The following is a 16,338-nucleotide window of genomic DNA, read 5'->3' as shown; positions in this document are numbered from 1 at the left end:
GAAGATTGTGAGATTGGCAGCCACTTGCTACCTAAAAGAAGACAATCCCTTTCAAATGTTAGGAATGGAGAGAATGCAGGAATGGCACAGAATACTGAAATGTAACAGTCTTCATCCTGGTGGCATGTGCACTGCCAGCCCGTGCCCATTCTTCTGCTGGTCGGTCTCTGTTGTCTCAAATGGGTATATTACTTAACATATCCTTTCTTCCTACAGTTAAGAGTAATCACCTTTACCACTGACTTATCCCATCAAATGCTTCTCCTTATGTTCTTGTGAAGGCTGGTGCATTTTTTTTTCTGTGTGCAGCTCAAGAGTGATAAAAAAAATAGTGTATAAATATGAGGTAAGACTTGTATTAGATTTGAAAATCTGTGTTCAGTGTGCAGAGAATGGTAAAGGTGGCTAGGGTGCTGAGAGTTGCTATGATTTAATGATCCAGTAAAAACTATTGCTGTACTTTATGTATAGGGAAAAAAGGTCCACTGCCCACAGGGCCTGTGCTGATAACAGCTTGTTCTGTTTCCTTGTGGATTCTACCAGGTGAAGCTGGCATATCAGGAGTCTGAGATTGTAGCCCTCTTGAAGAAGATTCCCTTGGGCACTAATGAGATGAACACTATTCGAGGAAGAGCTGAAGAACTGCGGGAAGGGACACTGTGCGATTACCGTCCTGTCCTGCCTCTGATGTTGGCTAGCTTTATATTTGATGTCCTTTGCACTCCAGGTACTGTCTGCATTGGCTTTAAGTGTGTGAAGGCCATGTTCTGAGTTGCAAGGTCTTGAGGGGTTTTCAAAAATATACTGTCTTCTGTATAAGGACAACCCAATCTTGATTCTTCACACACACTATTGCTTGCGCTTACCTCCATGTTGCTTTAGAGGTGCTTTGTGCTCCAATGCAACTGTCTCTCCTGCTTACATTTGAAAACAACTGGAAACTTAACACATTTCAGCACTATGTGTGTGTTTGTAGAATAGTTATAAATTACTGACTTTTCTACTCTTATGCTTGTTACATTCAGAGGAAGCTGATATAAATCTGGTGTTTAAAAAAGAACAGAACAACCTGGGATTAGAAGACTGACTTGGCAATATACCTGCCTGGTTTGGAGCCCTCTGAGTTTAGAGAGAGAAAGGAAAATAAAAACCAAACAACGCAGTGCTGTAGTCTTGAAAATAGTACAAGGCTAGGAATAGCACTACAGGAAGCTCTGCAAATTCAGAAAGCTTTCAGAAATGGCTCTTGCCTTGAGCTTCTAGTTTTGAGAGCTGAGCACTAATTCTATTGTCTTCTTCCAGTGGTTTCTCCTACAGGCTCTAGACCTCCAAGCCGTAACTGGAATAATGAAATGCCTGGAGATGAAGAGCTTGGTTTTGAAGCAGCTGTTGCTGCTCTCGGTAAGAATCTTTACAAGAAAATTCTTGTCTTTCTTCATCCATATTGTGCATCCTGCCTAATTTTCAATGGTGAGGGTTAGCAGTTCATTCCAGTTTGGTGCAGAAATGAAAGTGTTTGCATGGTTTCTCAGAACCTGATGTAGAAGGATTCTGCATACCAGGGTTGAGGTGCCTTTGCAAAGCTGTGAAAAATGGAAGGGGGTTATGGGACAGGAAATTAATGTTAAAGTAGTAACTTGAACTTAAGCTTTCTTCTTGCTCTTTTTTTTGTGGAAGATGTATTGCCTGGGCTTTAATGGAGATTGACAGTTTTAGAGAACAAAAGGCAATAATTTCAGAAGAGGTTAGGCAATGACAGTGAAAGACCAGCAGAAGTACTCTCAAGCATTATCATATAATTCAGGATCTTAGCATAATACTGAATTCTTGCCTCATTTACCAGCTTCAGCAACAAAGCAGTGATTATATATATATTATGTTGACAATACTGTATGCCTGTTTTAAAGCAGCATGCAAAAAGGAATAGAATGGATTAAACAAAGCCTGTCCTATGTTGCCTCATCTCTGAAAGGAGGAAGATGAGTTCTTTATGGTGTGGATATACTGGCTTGTAGCATTTGCATAAACTGGAAAAGTTTGTTTCAAGATGGAGTTGTGGGGACTCTTCCCATGGCATATTAGGATCTGGGTGTTCTGACAGTTGTAGCAAGCTTAGTATTCTGGGGACAAACAGCAGCTTCTGTCTATTTCTGTCCTATTTCTGAAGTTAACAGAAAAACAGGAGGGGAAAAAAAAAATCTTATTTTGCCTGTGACAGTGAGGTGAATGAGTCTGAGGTATCAATAGTGCTTAGGATGTGGTGTAGTCCCATGGGCTCACTTGTCTCTTCATTCCCTCTTTTCTGGCCTGCAGGCATGAAAACAACTGTCAGTGAAGCAGAACATCCTCTGTTGTGTGAAGGCACCCGAAGGGAGAAAGGGGATCTGGCACTAGCCCTGATGATTACTTACAAGGATGATCAGTCTAAGCTGAAGAAGGTGAGTTTCCCTTTAAAAGGGGAGGGGGAGATGCAGAGCAAACCATGTTTGACTTCTGATGGATTTGATAGTTTTTCCAGTGAGCATAAGTTGCTGTGTGATTTACAAGCTATGTTGTGGTATGTATATTCTTTCACTGATGCAGAATCTAATTGTGCAGTGTGCGTTGCCCTGGAAGAGGCACTCTTTCCACAGGCTTCTTAAGGTCCAGTCAGGAGATGCATTCTCACTGCTTTTAATGCTTTTGCTAAAGTAAGTCCTTTGTCCCTGGGGTTTTCAGTGTGCACTGTGTGTGTGGTCTGGGGATTGATTCTCTTTTCCTACAGGGATGTTCACTTGCAGATCAATATATCTAGCAAAGCGTTTGTTTCTTAACCTCTCCCCTCTGTGATATACTGGTTCAGTTCACCTGTGCCTTAATTTCCCCTGCAAGAAAAACAGTAAAACTCTGCCCCTCCACCCCAAAGGAGGAAAAAAATCTCAAAAACTGTTGAAGCTTCAGGAAGGGTTTTATTAATCTTTTAGATTCAGAGACCCTTGTACCCAGCAAGAATATTATTAGTATCTTTCTGTCTCCTAAAGGAGACTTCTCCAGTGAGTAGCAGGGACACTGTGATATCAGTCATCTGCGAATAAATGCTCTGTCATGCTTGTGGTGTTCATTTCATGTGGAGAGTGAACAGTAGAAATGGACAAACCCATAAAATGTGGTCATGCATTTTTCTCCAACTATGTAATAAATAAGGACAAGAAAGTGTTATTGTAGGCTGGTAGAAGGCAGTTTCTCTAGTGGCTTTACCAGTTTCTCAGTAATGGAGTGACAGGATTTTTTTGAATGGTGAGCCCACAATTTTGATGACTTAAACAAGAACACCTAATGACTGGCAGAACTAAATACAGAGCCCTCCATTCTGTCCTTGTTGTACCAGAATTACTTCTTTATTGTCAGTTTTGGATGCTTTTCAAGTAATGCCGATGGCTATTTGAAGTGAAAATGGGGATGTTACTGAGTAAGAATGAATCTTTGCTTCCTCAGTAATACAGACCACATGGCTCTCAATTATGCATTGCTGATCTTCAGTGCAGGAAGTTGATGCCTACTTTCTAGAGAATAAGCATTTTCTTTTTTCTCCAACAAATGGAATTTACTGTCCACCAGGAAGCTGATTTGGTACTTTCCCTCTATGTCTTAGTGTAATGCCTGTTCTCTTACCTTTCTGCTAAGCTGCTTTTTTTTATTTTGTTTTGTTAAAGATTTTAGACAAACTCCTGGACAGAGAGAGTCAAACTCACAAACCACAGACTCTGAGTTCCTTCTACTCATCCAGCAAGCCTACAGTAGCAAATCAAAAATCTCCTTCCAAACATGCTGCCCAGTCCACTGCAGCTATCCAGCAGCTTCCAGGGACTTCTGTCACTCAGCAAGCTGCTGTAAGCACTGCAGTCCAGAGCAGTCCCGAGAACTTCGTGGAGAAGAGTGCACAGGGTAAGAGGTGCTTTGTAAGGGCTGTGCTGAAACCCTTCTGTTATCAGTGCAAAACTGGAACTGTACATTTTTTACTGTTCTGGGAAGTAGTCAGAGTGATTATATTGCCATCTGGCTGCTTAGTGCTTACTAGAATGCCATTACCCCATTATCTATTTGTCTGGATCCATTTCTCTGCACATTCTTGTTGCACAGAAATTCAAGCTAATTTTCAAGTTTTCCTATCTTGAGCCAGTTGTATAACCAGTTAACAAAACTACTGTCACTCTTTTAGGTTTGTATCACAGAGGTGTAGGGTTTCAAAAGTTACACACTAAGTCAGGTGCCTTCATGCAAGAAAAATAACTAAGATTGCTGAAGGGCATTAAAGATACACGTAGTTTTCTTCAAGCTGTGCCTCCCCTTTGGTGGCAAACATGGCATACAGCAACATTTGATGGAAAGCAGATGCTCTCTTAACTCTTCCCATAGAGATCAATACTAGCTGAGGATGACTGCAATAATGCAAGGGTTGCTGGAGCATTTTTATTCCAAAATTTTTTTGTACTTGCAGCAAATTTTCCAAATCTTGAGTTGTTAAGGTTAAATGTTCTTGGCCTAGTATCAGATGGTATGCTTAATACTGGAAGAAAACTGAGATAATCCTGCTCATAAATACCACTCATTTTATAAAAATCCTGCATCTTTCGATGTTTATATCTTTTAAATGGCCACATCTGGTTTTAGAGATACAGAAACAAATCATAAAGTTTACCTTGTCACTGTCCTGTTTATGCAGAGAGCTCTCAGAGGTCCCCATGTGAGCCAGCTGCAGAGGCCACTGTCTTGAAACAAGAGGGAAAGGTCCCCAGTCGTCTGGCCCTTGGAAACCGAGGTGGATACAATGGGAGATGCTGGGGTTCTCCTGTCAGGCAGAAGAAGAAACACACAGGTAGGAACTGACTGGTACATAAGACATCTAGTGCTGTGCTAGGCAACCTGCTGGGGTTTTGGCAATTTCCTTGCTCTTTCATTCCGCCTGTCAGCCTTTCCTGTACTACAGAAGCAGCTGATTGTCTCTGAGGTGTTTGGCATGGTTGCTACACAGATTTCCTGCCCCATTCTGTATGGCACGTTACCATACATTTCTCACACCAGATATATTCTGGGTGATGGATTAGATATCTGGAGCTGAGCGATTGCTGGACTCTGGGAGTGGAGCACTGTGCTCCTGGGTCAAGAAAATTCAGAGGAGGTGCTGCCTCTCTACACTTCTCTTGGGAAGGGTAGAAGTTATTTAGAGGCTGAGGATATGAAGAACCTTTGTGTAAATGGTGCAGCATATACCAGAATGGTTCTGTTCATACTCAAGACAATCTGTGGAACTTGACTTTGTATGTATACTTGCTTCTTGTTGTTATACTGTACCAGAAAGCTTGGCAGGTGCAGTGAGGGGCTGGAATGGTATAAAGGGGGAAATAAAGATACATTGTTCTTGGACTCTTCTGCTTTTTAATCCGAGAACTGCAAAATGACAGCTATCTGTGGCCAAAATGACTAATTTAATCTCTTAATTTGTGAAGTTGAATGCCTGGCAGCTGTAAGGCTGACTGTCACTGACATGACTGATCTTCGTTGGGTCTGTCGATGATGTGGGTAGGAGTTTACATACCCACGCTACATTTGCCAACCCTGGTGACATTACTGTGTTGCTTCTGGTGTTGTAGGCATGGCTAGTATTGACAGCAGCGCTCCTGAAACCACCTCTGACAGTTCTCCAACGCTCAGTCGGCGTCCACTACGTGGGGGATGGGCAACAACATCCTGGGGCAGAGGACAGGACAGTGACAGCATCAGCAGTTCTTCAAGTGATTCACTGGGATCATCCTCTTCCAGTGGCAGTAGGAGAGCCAGTGGGGGAGCCCGTGCAAAGACTGTGGAAGTTGGCAGGTAATGAATAATACCAGGCAACCTCTAGGCCTGATGTCAGGGAGCTAGCACATGTGCATCAGGAAGTACTTCCTTGGAGGCATTTGCTTTGTGTCTTCTGGACCCTAAAGACAGGAACTCTGCACTCCAGCTAGTGAGCTTGGGGTACTTTGCTGTCTGAAAGGTTCCTCCATCTTTTTCTTCTAGGTATAAAGGGAGGCGGCTGGAGAGCCATGCTCCTCATGTCCCAAACCAGCCCTCAGAGGCAGCTGCGCACTTCTACTTTGAATTGGCCAAGACAGTCCTTATCAAAGCAGGTGGAAACAGCAGTACCTCCATCTTCACCCACCCTTCCTCCAGTGGTGGGCACCAGGGACCACACCGCAACCTTCATCTCTGCGCCTTCGAGATTGGGCTGTATGCACTAGGGCTGCACAACTTTGTGTCTCCCAACTGGCTCTCTCGAACTTACTCCTCCCATGTCTCTTGGATCACAGGTTACAGCAAAACTTTATTGGGAAGCTTGCTTTTGGGCAGGAAGGAGGGGAGGGAGGTGAGCTTATGCCCAAAAATGGTGATGCTGATGTGCTGTGGCAGCCATGTAAGTTGCTGGCACAGCTGACAGTACAAGGTGAGCACCAGTGACTTTACACAGTGGTGCTTGTTTTAGCCTGGAAGGTTCCTGTGATCTAATTTTTCTTGTTTGCAACATACTTCAGTCTTCAGAACTGTAGACCACTTCTCACATAGAGACTAGTCTTAACTTCTTCAGGGGTCTGCTGAAGAGAGCCATTTGTCAAGTTTGAACATGCTCTTTGGCTGTATTCACTTCCCTTCTCCTTCTGTTTGCACCCAGACCTACTACCTGCTTTCTATCCATATGGCTTCTAGAGCCTGAAAAACACACTTGAAAATTCAAGTTTTCCTGACATGATGGAAGTAGAGCAACAGTCCAGGCTGTGGTTTGTGGGTACTGAAATCGGCTATAGCAGGTTCCTCTCACTGCCTCAAATGCATCTTTAGCTTAACTTAAATAATGGTACCCTCACTCACTGCTTGCTTATTGAGGGCTCTTGCCTGTGCTGTGTTTTGAGAGGAAGAGCCTAAATTTGACTTGAAACCTAAGGGGAGCAACTGGGCTCTGTCACTGCTCCTGAAGGAAGTGAGGAGTGCACCTCCTGTTGAGGAACTGACTGGAACTGCACTGGACATACAATGGTGTGAGAGTCTTCTCTCTTCCTCTTAGGGCAGGCCATGGAGATTGGTAGCGCAGCCTTGAACATCTTGGTGGAGTGTTGGGACGGACATCTGACTCCCCCAGAGGTGGCATCGTTGGCAGACAGAGCTTCACGGGCCAGGGACTCCAACATGGTGCGGGCAGCTGCTGAACTGGCACTCAGCTGCCTGCCCCATGCCCATGCCCTGAACCCAAATGAGATCCAGAGGGCTCTGGTGCAGTGTAAGGAACAGGTGAGCATCACATGGGGGCTGACTAGTGCAAGCTGATTTCTGGCATCAAGGACATGCGGTTACTTGTGGGATTGGCTCTTCTATGCTACTGAACAGCTTTAATCCCGGTTCTGTGGATTTCTCTCATCTGTAATGAATAGCTCTGCTTATTCTGCTGCATAGTTGTGATCTGTCTGTTCCCCAGAGCATCAGTCATTTTAGAGTGTCTTATACTTTTCTTCTGTTGTAGTTTTGCCCTCTTGTGTTTTTGGTTTTGCGTTCTTCACTTCTGCTTTTCTTTCACTGCCCCCAGGACAATCTGATGCTGGAAAAGGCCTGTATGGCAGTGGAAGAGGCAGCCAAAGGAGGTGGCGTGTACCCAGAAGTTCTCTTTGAAGTGGCTCACCAGTGGTACTGGCTTTACGAACAGACTGTTGGGGGGACCCCAGTCCAGAGAGAAGGTGCTACTGGCTGCAGTGCCAGTGGTGCACGGGCTGCCTCTGAAGCAGCGCGTGGGTTGACAGACAACCGGGTGACCTCTGAACCAACCACTGTAACAGTGGCAGCTGCGGTAACCGCGGCAGCAACAGTCATGCCGGTGATCTCTGTGGGGTCAACCATGTACCAGCAGCATACAATGGCAGGACCGGCAATGGCACATACACACACGCAGGGCCTCCACCCTTACACCACCCTTCAGACTCACATCCCCTGTAATCCCCAGTATATTGGACACACTATCCAGCACATGCCGCGCCCAGCTGTCTTCCCGGTGCCTGGCTCAGCGTACCCGCAGGTGAGTTTTGCCTGTGCCTCGTTAGTTTACAGTGACTTTGTGCAGCTCCTTCCAGAGAGAGTATGTCTGACAGGAGAGCGTGAGGCTCAGACCTGCTGTGGCTTGAGATCCAGCTTCTGCTCTCACGTGCTGATTTGTGATAGTTACTTTGGCTCCCCAGCTCAGCTTTTACATTATAAGGAGCCTTCTGTAGGTGCGTGTAAAGTCTCAAGAGAATATGAAATAGAATACATCAGTAGTTTTTAACTTGTATTGCTCTATAGTTTCTCAGAAGGGACTGGACAGAAAGCTTGTTGTCTTGAGAGCTTGCAGACTAAATAGACACTACAGAGGGAAAGCCAAACAAAAGTTATTTTAACCTCTGCCTATTTTTGAAAGTTCTTGGAGTGGTTTTCTGCAAACTCCTTAGATTTAAAAGGAGGAGAAGCAAGAAGATGTAACGGTCGTGTGGTGCAATGTAGTTTCTGTGCTGATTCTTCCTGTGCTTCCTTCTCACTGTCAGATTGGACTTCCCATGCTCTGGGGTTTCTGTGGGGACATCATGTTTTGGAGTACTTCTAAATGGTCATACGAAGTAGTCATGACTTATTTATTTTCTATTTTAGGGTGTCCATCCAGCATTCATAGGAGCACAGTACCCTTATTCGGTAACGACACCGTCACTGGCAGCTACAGCAGTGTCATTCCCTGGTGTGCCGGTGCCATCCATGACGCAGATTGCGGTGCATCCCTATCACAGTGAGACAGGACTGTCACTGTCTTCCAATGTAGCGAGTAAGTGTTGCAGCCCTAGGCTGTGCATAGCATAGGCTTGGTTACTGTGCCTCGTAGCTGTACCCCAGTCACGTCCTGCCCCTCCATTGACTGCAGGTGGAACTGGGGTTCTTGCACTGAAAATTTCTGACCAGATCTACCCCAGCCTAAAGATGCACATGCTTGGAGATACTGGGATTCATAATGGGGCCTGATTCAGCTCGTGGAGCTTTAATTTCTGCTTAGCTAAATTTCTAGTATGAGATTATTTTGGCCTCTCAGACTAAAGTGTATTTGGAGCCCTCCTGGCCTTTCTGACTTCTAATTTATTAGAGCTTTATTCTCCTTAGGGTGAGGTGAGCATAGACGATCTTGAGCAGGCTCTGTGGTTCCTTTGGGTCAGATGAATAGAGAGTGCAGGAAGCAGGCAGATTTCAGCCACAGTAGCACTAATAGATGTCTTCCCTGCCTGAAGGGATTGAAGGCAGCCAGTTCCTGAAATACAGAACTTTTTTAGAGAGGACAGATGTTTTGGCAGGATTGTGTCAATGGCAATCTGAATGATTGCTGACATGTTGTGTTGGGGCTAGAGTGGTGGTGAAGACCCATCAAGTAGCATGCAGCACTTGAACAGTAGATGTTGACTGAATTGTGGATGCTTTCTCGTTGCCATGGGGTTTTGCACCAGTGGGGGATGGTTGACCCAGGCTCTGTTGTCCCCTCCCTGGAGAGCCTGTAGTGTTTGCTTATTTTGTACATTTGCTTATGCATACTTTGCAACTCACCAGATGCTGGAAGGCTGATACTCAGGAAAACACTTAAGAGCTGTGTTGGCTTCCTTCATATCCAGATTATGAGGAGAATCTTTTCAGTTATTGTTACTTTTGCATTTTGATGCCAAAAAGCCACCACAAAAGCAATTAGAGTAGTCCTGAAGGCCTCAGGATCTGAAGAGCATCCTTTGCTGACAGCCTTAGTCCTGGGCTGATGCTGTGACTCTTAATTGTGAGAAACCATTTCTGTACTCCTCCACAGAGTTGCGAATCTTCTAGAACTACTAACTCATCCTAGAGCACTTAAAATAATGAAAAAGAAAAAACAACTCCACCCTTTCAAGTTGCCATTGTTTATGACTTCCATAAACTTCTGTTTTCAGTTCTTAAAATACTATTTCACTGCTCCTAGAGGACATAGTCACGTGATGATGCTTGAGCTCTGGCAACAATTCAGCTTATTCTTATGGGTTATTCTCCTTAGCCAGACTTCAAATGCAGTATGGATTTTGCCTAACTTTGTGGGTTGTTTGGCACTATGTGTCTGCTTGGTTGAGGAGGTCAGACAGATCAACAGGCATGTTGTTCTCAGGTATTTAACTATTCGCTAATGAACATTTTAAAAAAAATGCTGGAGGTGGCAGGGGAAGAGGAGAAATTGGAACTTAGGGCGTTGTCCAAACCGATGAGGTAGCACCACAGAGAAGCTGTGAAATAAGGGTAACTGTGCACACACTTAATGGCATCTCTGCTCTGGAATTCTCAGGCAAAACTCTCTGTACCTTTCTTGAGAAGGAAAGTTAGATAAACTTGAGTCCCTTGTTAGAGCACAGCTTACTGGCTCAGTGTTAACTGCTGTCTGTACAAGTTTAGATGGTACAACGTGATGGATTTTCCTGTGATTTCCCTTGATGTTGCCCATACTGGTTAAATGTCTGAAGGTGACAGAGCTTCTCAAGTTTCCTTGCTGTTTTTACTGTTGTTACGTGCTGCCAGTGTATGCAACGGCTGTTCTTTCTGAGGACAGATTGGAGGCTAGCCTCCAGTGACATTCTTCCTGCATGGCAGCTGGATGGAGTCATAGCTGTCTCAGAGCAGAAGTGGAGGAACCTCACAATGTTGGACTTGATCTTTGAGTGACTTAATACTGTTCCTGCTCAATGATTTTCTTCAGCAGTTTTTTATCAGTTATAGACATGCACATGCTTGTTTCTTTGGACAAGAAATTAGAACCAGACATGTCATAACAATAGCAAAGACCTTTGAATCAACATATGTATTTACATGTGAAACATGGATGATGTGCATGTTTATGGTATACTGCAAAAGAGGTGGACAAGCGTGTAACTGACCCACTTCAGGCCCTGCTTGCAAACAAAACAGAGATATTCCTAGCCTATTGTATTTCAGGTGTAAGTCTGTGGCTTTTGGCTGCTGTATTGTTCTGTTTAGGGGAACAGAACACTACATTGGCAGGGGGTGGTCAGGCAAGGGAGATGATGGCCCAAGTAAACCTTCTTTTAGGCTGGTGGGGGGTCCTAATGCTGCTGTTTTGCTCTCTTCAGTAGGAAGTGTCCATGCAGGATCAACGTTCCCAGCGATTCAGGGGGCTTCCTTGACAACTCTGTCCTCACAGCCCAACTCCCTTGTTACAGGGGGTTTTCCTGCCGAGGATGAGCAGCACAGTCAGCCTGTGAGCCCCCAGGGTCTGCACTACCTCCACTCCGCATACCGAGTTGGTAAGGATGGCCAAGTGGGTTTCTGTGGCCCCCTCAAGAGGGATTCAAGGCAGGGCTGCAGGTTTTCACTGTTATTTGGCAATTTGCTACTGTACCTGTTGGGGGTAATGGCATCTTAGCTGCTTGGGGAAAGCCAGTTCATGATCATATGTGGAGGCTAAAAATGGAGACAAAGCAATAGAAGATTGAACAGTTGCTGTTGAGAACCATTAGACGAGAAGAGAAAGCTAAGTGGGTTAGAGCTGGGAAGAGTCTTGCCTTTCAACAAGTGTACATAAAGGAGTCTGGATAGGGCTCTGAGGATGTGGTTGTGCAAGTTGTGATTATGCAAAAAAAAGGAGTTGCTGCTCATGGATAGTAAAGGCACACTTCTAGTTTAGTAATACCAGTTGAGTCTTCAGAGGCACAGAGGAATGTGCCCTGTGCCTTTCCAGCTAGGTTGTTGAAGACTAACATGGAAGGAACTTATATTTTGTAGATAGTGGGTATGTAATTAAGATTCCTTTCCCAGTCACACTTGTTTTGAGGAAATAGAGTCTCTGTCTGAACTGCCTTTGGTACAAGGATATCAGTCTTGGGGTTTCTGATTGAGCATAGATTGCAGTAAGCTACTCCTACATAGTCATGGTCCAGCCCATGGACCTTGGATACCTGGGGAGGGAGAAGGGAGTCTCTAAGACAAGCAAAGCCAGCACAGGGTGTCAAACAAAGAGCAACAGCAAGAAGATAGAAGGAAGGCTGTCTAGGAATTGCTTGAGTTTTTTTGTTGAAAGCTAGAGAAGAAAGTACTTGTTAGCCAGAAAGGGGTGCAGATGTCATTGGAAACATCCCAGTGGTAAGTGGTAAGCCATGAAAGGCGTTTAGTAGCCTGAATAACAGAGAAGCAGAGGCAGGGAAGAGGGTCTGGAAGATTGAGACATAGTGCCTGTTGGTATTTTTAAACTTTTTAATGGGAGGATTTGTGTGAAGAACTGTAATGGAATAAGTGAACTGTTTGCAGATTGACTGTACTGCAGCTCGGTGTTGGCCTGTTGTCTTTGCAGCTGAGTAAGCAGATTTGGGTAGCTTCTCTGTTGCAAAATTTGGAGCAAATGCATTGCTTTCAAGACACCTCTTGTAGTGCAGCCCTTGGGGCTATCTGCTTGACCTTGCTGTAGATGCTAGTGGGGTGTCTCTTTGCAGCTCTAGTGAGGTGTGATGGCTGTGCAGATTTCCCAGCCTGGAGCAGCAGATGCAGGTGTTTTTGCAGATACTTCCTGTGGTAACAGGCTCCAGGATGGGCCTTTTGTTTTGCTCTGGACTCTTTGCAGCTGGGGAATTTTCTGCTGATGAAGGGCAGGCCAATCAGATTGTGTTGCAGTGAGTGAAGTGCTAGACTAAGGCTTACTGGGCAGAAGTGCTGCTTGACTCTGGCTGCCCCTTTCTCACAGGGATGCTGGCTCTGGAGATGCTTGGCCGAAGAGCTCACAACGACCATCCCAACAACTTCTCCCGCAGCCCACCCTACACGGAGGATGTAAAATGGCTCCTTGGGTTAGCTGCGAAGTTAGGTAAGGCTCAGAGCAGTACTTCAGCAGAAATTCACTTGCTGGGGTTTGGACCATGGTGGGAAAAAGCTCTCCAAAGAGTGAAACTTCAAAGACTGGGTGACCCTGGTACCTGATTCCATTTCCGAGAATGTTTCGGAAGATCCCTGCTGCTCTTTCATCCAGGCAGTTGTCCCATTTCTGGATTCTGTAGGCATGCTGTTGAATTTTGAGGCACTGGATGCAGAGCATGGGGTTGGACAGGGCTCAGAGCTTCTCTCTCTTCCATTCTATAACAACAACTTTTTCTTTTCCCTTTCAATTATCTTGTAGATATTCCTCTTTCTAATGTATTTTGACACATTCTGTGAAGAACTTGTGTAGCAGTAGGTGCTCAGACCACTAGTTGTTTGGGTTTTGGTTTTGATTTTACTTCCTCTTTGCTCTTGGATCATTTTTGTCAGCTCTTTTTTAAAAAAAAAATAAAAATCATCAGCAGTAAGAACTTAAGAAGACCCCTCTACGAAGAGCCTGTCTAGTGACATGGCTTGTCCTGCTACTGCTGAGGGAGCTCCACTGTAGGCAGCAGTGAAGAAGCTTCATGGGCAGGCAAGAAGAAATGGGAGGAGGAGCAGTGTATCCTTGCCTCTGTAGTCACCTTGACACATCAGTTTTCTTTCATATTCCCTTTAAAGACAGATGAACTGGGAATATTAGTTCTGATATTCTGACTGAGGTGGTGCCTGGTTTCTATTCAGACCTGGTGAATGTATCAGAATGAATTCTTGTCCCCATGAGTTTGCTATCCTGTCTCCCCCAAGCCTGTTGGAGGATACATTACACTGAGAAGAAGGTACTCCAAATCCAGGTTCTTGCTGGGAAGTAGTTGATTTCTTGTGTGTCTCTTACCTTAACTGTTGTTCTGACTTCTTCCTGTGCAGGTGTAAACTACGTGCATCAGTTTTGCGTTGGTGCAGCCAAGGGGGTGCTGAGCCCTTTTGTGCTCCAGGAGATCATCATGGAAGCTCTGCAGAGGCTCAACCCTGCACATGTGCACAACCACCTGCGCACCCCAGCCTTCCACCAGCTGGTGCAGAGGTGCCAGCAGGCCTACATGCAGGTAACCTGTGGCCTGTCTTCTTGGCTGTCAAAGGTGCCAGACCATTGCCTACCTTGCAGGTGCTGCCTGCGTGTGTGTGTGCAGAGGGGAAGGGGCCGTGGGAACTGGTAGCTGAACTGGTCCATTGCCTGATGCATCCCTCTCCCTCAGCAGGTGCTAGAATAGGCATCACTTGCCTGTATGCAGCCTGCGTACCAAGGACCTCATTGTACTGCTTCTTCCAAGGCCTCTCACCTCCAATGCTCACCATGAAGGATGGGGTGGTTCTGTGTTCCCTGTCCTCTTTCTTCCTCCAAATGCTACCCATACTTTTTAACTTCTGTACTTTTTCTTTGCTATGTTTTCAAGCCCCCTGTCCACCTCCCTTCCTAGCCTATCTTCTTTTTATTTTCTTGTTTGTGGCCTGTCTTCCCCTTGTCATGATGCCAGGTGTGGTAGCTTGACCATGGCTGGATGCCAGGTGCCCACCAAAGCCACTCTATCACTCCCCTCCTCAGCTGGACAGGGGGAGAAAACATAACGAAAGGCTGGTGGGTTGAGATAGGGATAGAGAGATCAATCACTAATTATTGACACAGGTAAAATAGGGGAAATTAGTTTAATTTATTACCAATCAAATCAGAGTAGGATGATGAGAAATAAAACCAAATCTTAAAACACCTTACCCTTACCCCTCCCTTCTTCCCAGGCTCAACTTTACTCTCGAGTTCTCTACTTCCTCCTCGCTAGCAGTGCAAGGGGATGGGGAATGGGGGTTGTGGTCAGTTCATCACATGTCTTTCCTGCTCCTTCCTCCTCAGCAGGAGGACTCCTCACACTCGTCCATTGCTTCAGCATGGGGTACCTCTCATGGGAGACAGTCCTCCACAAACTTCTCCAGCATGAGACCTTCTCTTGGGCTCTAGTTCTTCATGAACTGCTCCAGCGTGGGTCCACAGGGTGCAGTCCTTTAAGAACAGACTGCTCCAGTGTGGGTCCCTCATAGGGTTACAAGTCCTGCCAGCAAATCTGCTCTACTGTGGGCTCCTCTCTCCACGGGCCCACAGCTCCTGCCAGGAGCCTGCCGCAGCGCAGGCTTCCCACAGGGTCACAGCCTCTGTCAGGCCTCCACCTGCTCTGGCATGGGGTCCTCCACGGGCTACAGGTGGTCATCTGCTCCACCATGGACCTCCATGGGCTGCAGGGGGACAGCCTGCCTCACCATGGTCTGCACCACAGGCTGCAGGGGAATCTCTGCTCTGGCACCTGGAGCACCTCCTCCTCCTCCTTCTGCACTGACGTTGGTGTCTGTAGAGTTGTTTCTCTCACATAGTGTCTCTCTTCAGCTACAGTTGTGCAGTTGTTTCTTTTTTCCCCTTCTTAACTATGTTACCACAGAGGTGCTGCCACCATCACTGATGGGCTCAGCCTTGGCCAGCGGTGGGTCTGTCTTGGAGCCGGCTGGCATTGCCTGTGTTGGACATACAGGAAGCTTCTGACAGCTTTTCACAGAAGCCATCCCTGTAGATCCCCCACTACCAAAACCTTGCTGCACAAACCCAGTACACCCTGGCGTGGCTGTCTGGTGTGCCAGTGCTGGCACTAACAGTGGAAGTGGCTTGGTCAGGTACCAGTATGGATGAGATATCTCAGGATTTATTGAAACCAGGACAACTGTGTTTCAGTGAGCCAGCTGAAATAACAAGAGCTGCCTGTTCCTTAAAGCAGTGTAAACAGAACACCCCACATGTACCTACTTCTCTTAAATAAATGTCCAGAAAGGTGATTCTGTAGACAGAGTGTCCGGGTGGGAATAGCTGTCCTACAAGGTATTTTTAAGAAATGACAGCTTCTTCACTTCAGCTCCTTTTGTGAGCTACGTTAGGGAAATAGATTTCTCAAAAGCTAGACCTGCAGTTTTGGGACCTTAGTTGAGAAGCTGATGGAAGTGACAGTGCTAAGCCTAGGGATATTTCGTAGCAACTTGGTGTAAGCCTTGCTCTTTCCATACCCCTTAACAAAGGAGATGTCCCGTGAACATGCTGGATCCCCATGTATAACCAGCAGAATGAATGGTGTGAGGATAAGATGCTGGTGGGTGGTGGGGCAGAGTGTTAGCTGACCCTTTTGTGCTGTACTATGGCACAATTTGGTGCTTATGAAGGACAGAGCACCTGCTGATGCTGTGTGGTGTGTTTTGGTGCTCTGAGGGGACGCTCCCCTTGGCCATGTTAGGATGTAAGATACAGCACTGTTGTCTGTTGAGCTGGCTCTCCTCTGTCAGAGTCTTGGGACCTCTCATGGGGTAACAGGATCATGTAACGTATCACCCTGGGTGCTCTTGAGTCCTCCCCTGAGGACCAGCACGAGG

The 16,338-nt window shown here is 45.9% G+C and overlaps 1 protein-coding gene across 1 annotated transcript in view; it reads left to right on the top strand.

The window, feature by feature from the left end:
* The window catches only part of ZSWIM8 (zinc finger SWIM-type containing 8), a gene marked incomplete at its 5' end in the record, with an annotated part of 40,431 nt that overhangs the window by 22,591 nt on the left and 1,502 nt on the right, over positions 1 to 16,338 (top strand). The window contains 13 exons of the mRNA XM_010173872.1: positions 544 to 727; positions 1,303 to 1,401; positions 2,314 to 2,438; positions 3,693 to 3,924; positions 4,703 to 4,855; positions 5,631 to 5,853; positions 6,040 to 6,329; positions 7,079 to 7,302; positions 7,595 to 8,077; positions 8,683 to 8,851; positions 11,169 to 11,342; positions 12,773 to 12,892; positions 13,810 to 13,988. Of these exons, the coding sequence (XP_010172174.1) occupies positions 544 to 727; positions 1,303 to 1,401; positions 2,314 to 2,438; positions 3,693 to 3,924; positions 4,703 to 4,855; positions 5,631 to 5,853; positions 6,040 to 6,329; positions 7,079 to 7,302; positions 7,595 to 8,077; positions 8,683 to 8,851; positions 11,169 to 11,342; positions 12,773 to 12,892; positions 13,810 to 13,988 (2,655 nt within the window). The remainder of the gene's footprint in view (positions 1 to 543; positions 728 to 1,302; positions 1,402 to 2,313; positions 2,439 to 3,692; positions 3,925 to 4,702; positions 4,856 to 5,630; positions 5,854 to 6,039; positions 6,330 to 7,078; positions 7,303 to 7,594; positions 8,078 to 8,682; positions 8,852 to 11,168; positions 11,343 to 12,772; positions 12,893 to 13,809; positions 13,989 to 16,338) is intronic.

The sequence above is a fragment of the Antrostomus carolinensis genome, unplaced genomic scaffold (genome assembly GCF_000700745.2).
Source record: "Antrostomus carolinensis isolate BGI_N321 unplaced genomic scaffold, ASM70074v2 scaffold3838, whole genome shotgun sequence".
NCBI lineage: Eukaryota > Metazoa > Chordata > Aves > Caprimulgiformes > Caprimulgidae > Antrostomus > Antrostomus carolinensis.
Note: the sequence above shows the minus strand (reverse complement) of the source record. Positions and strands in the feature narration are given on the sequence as shown.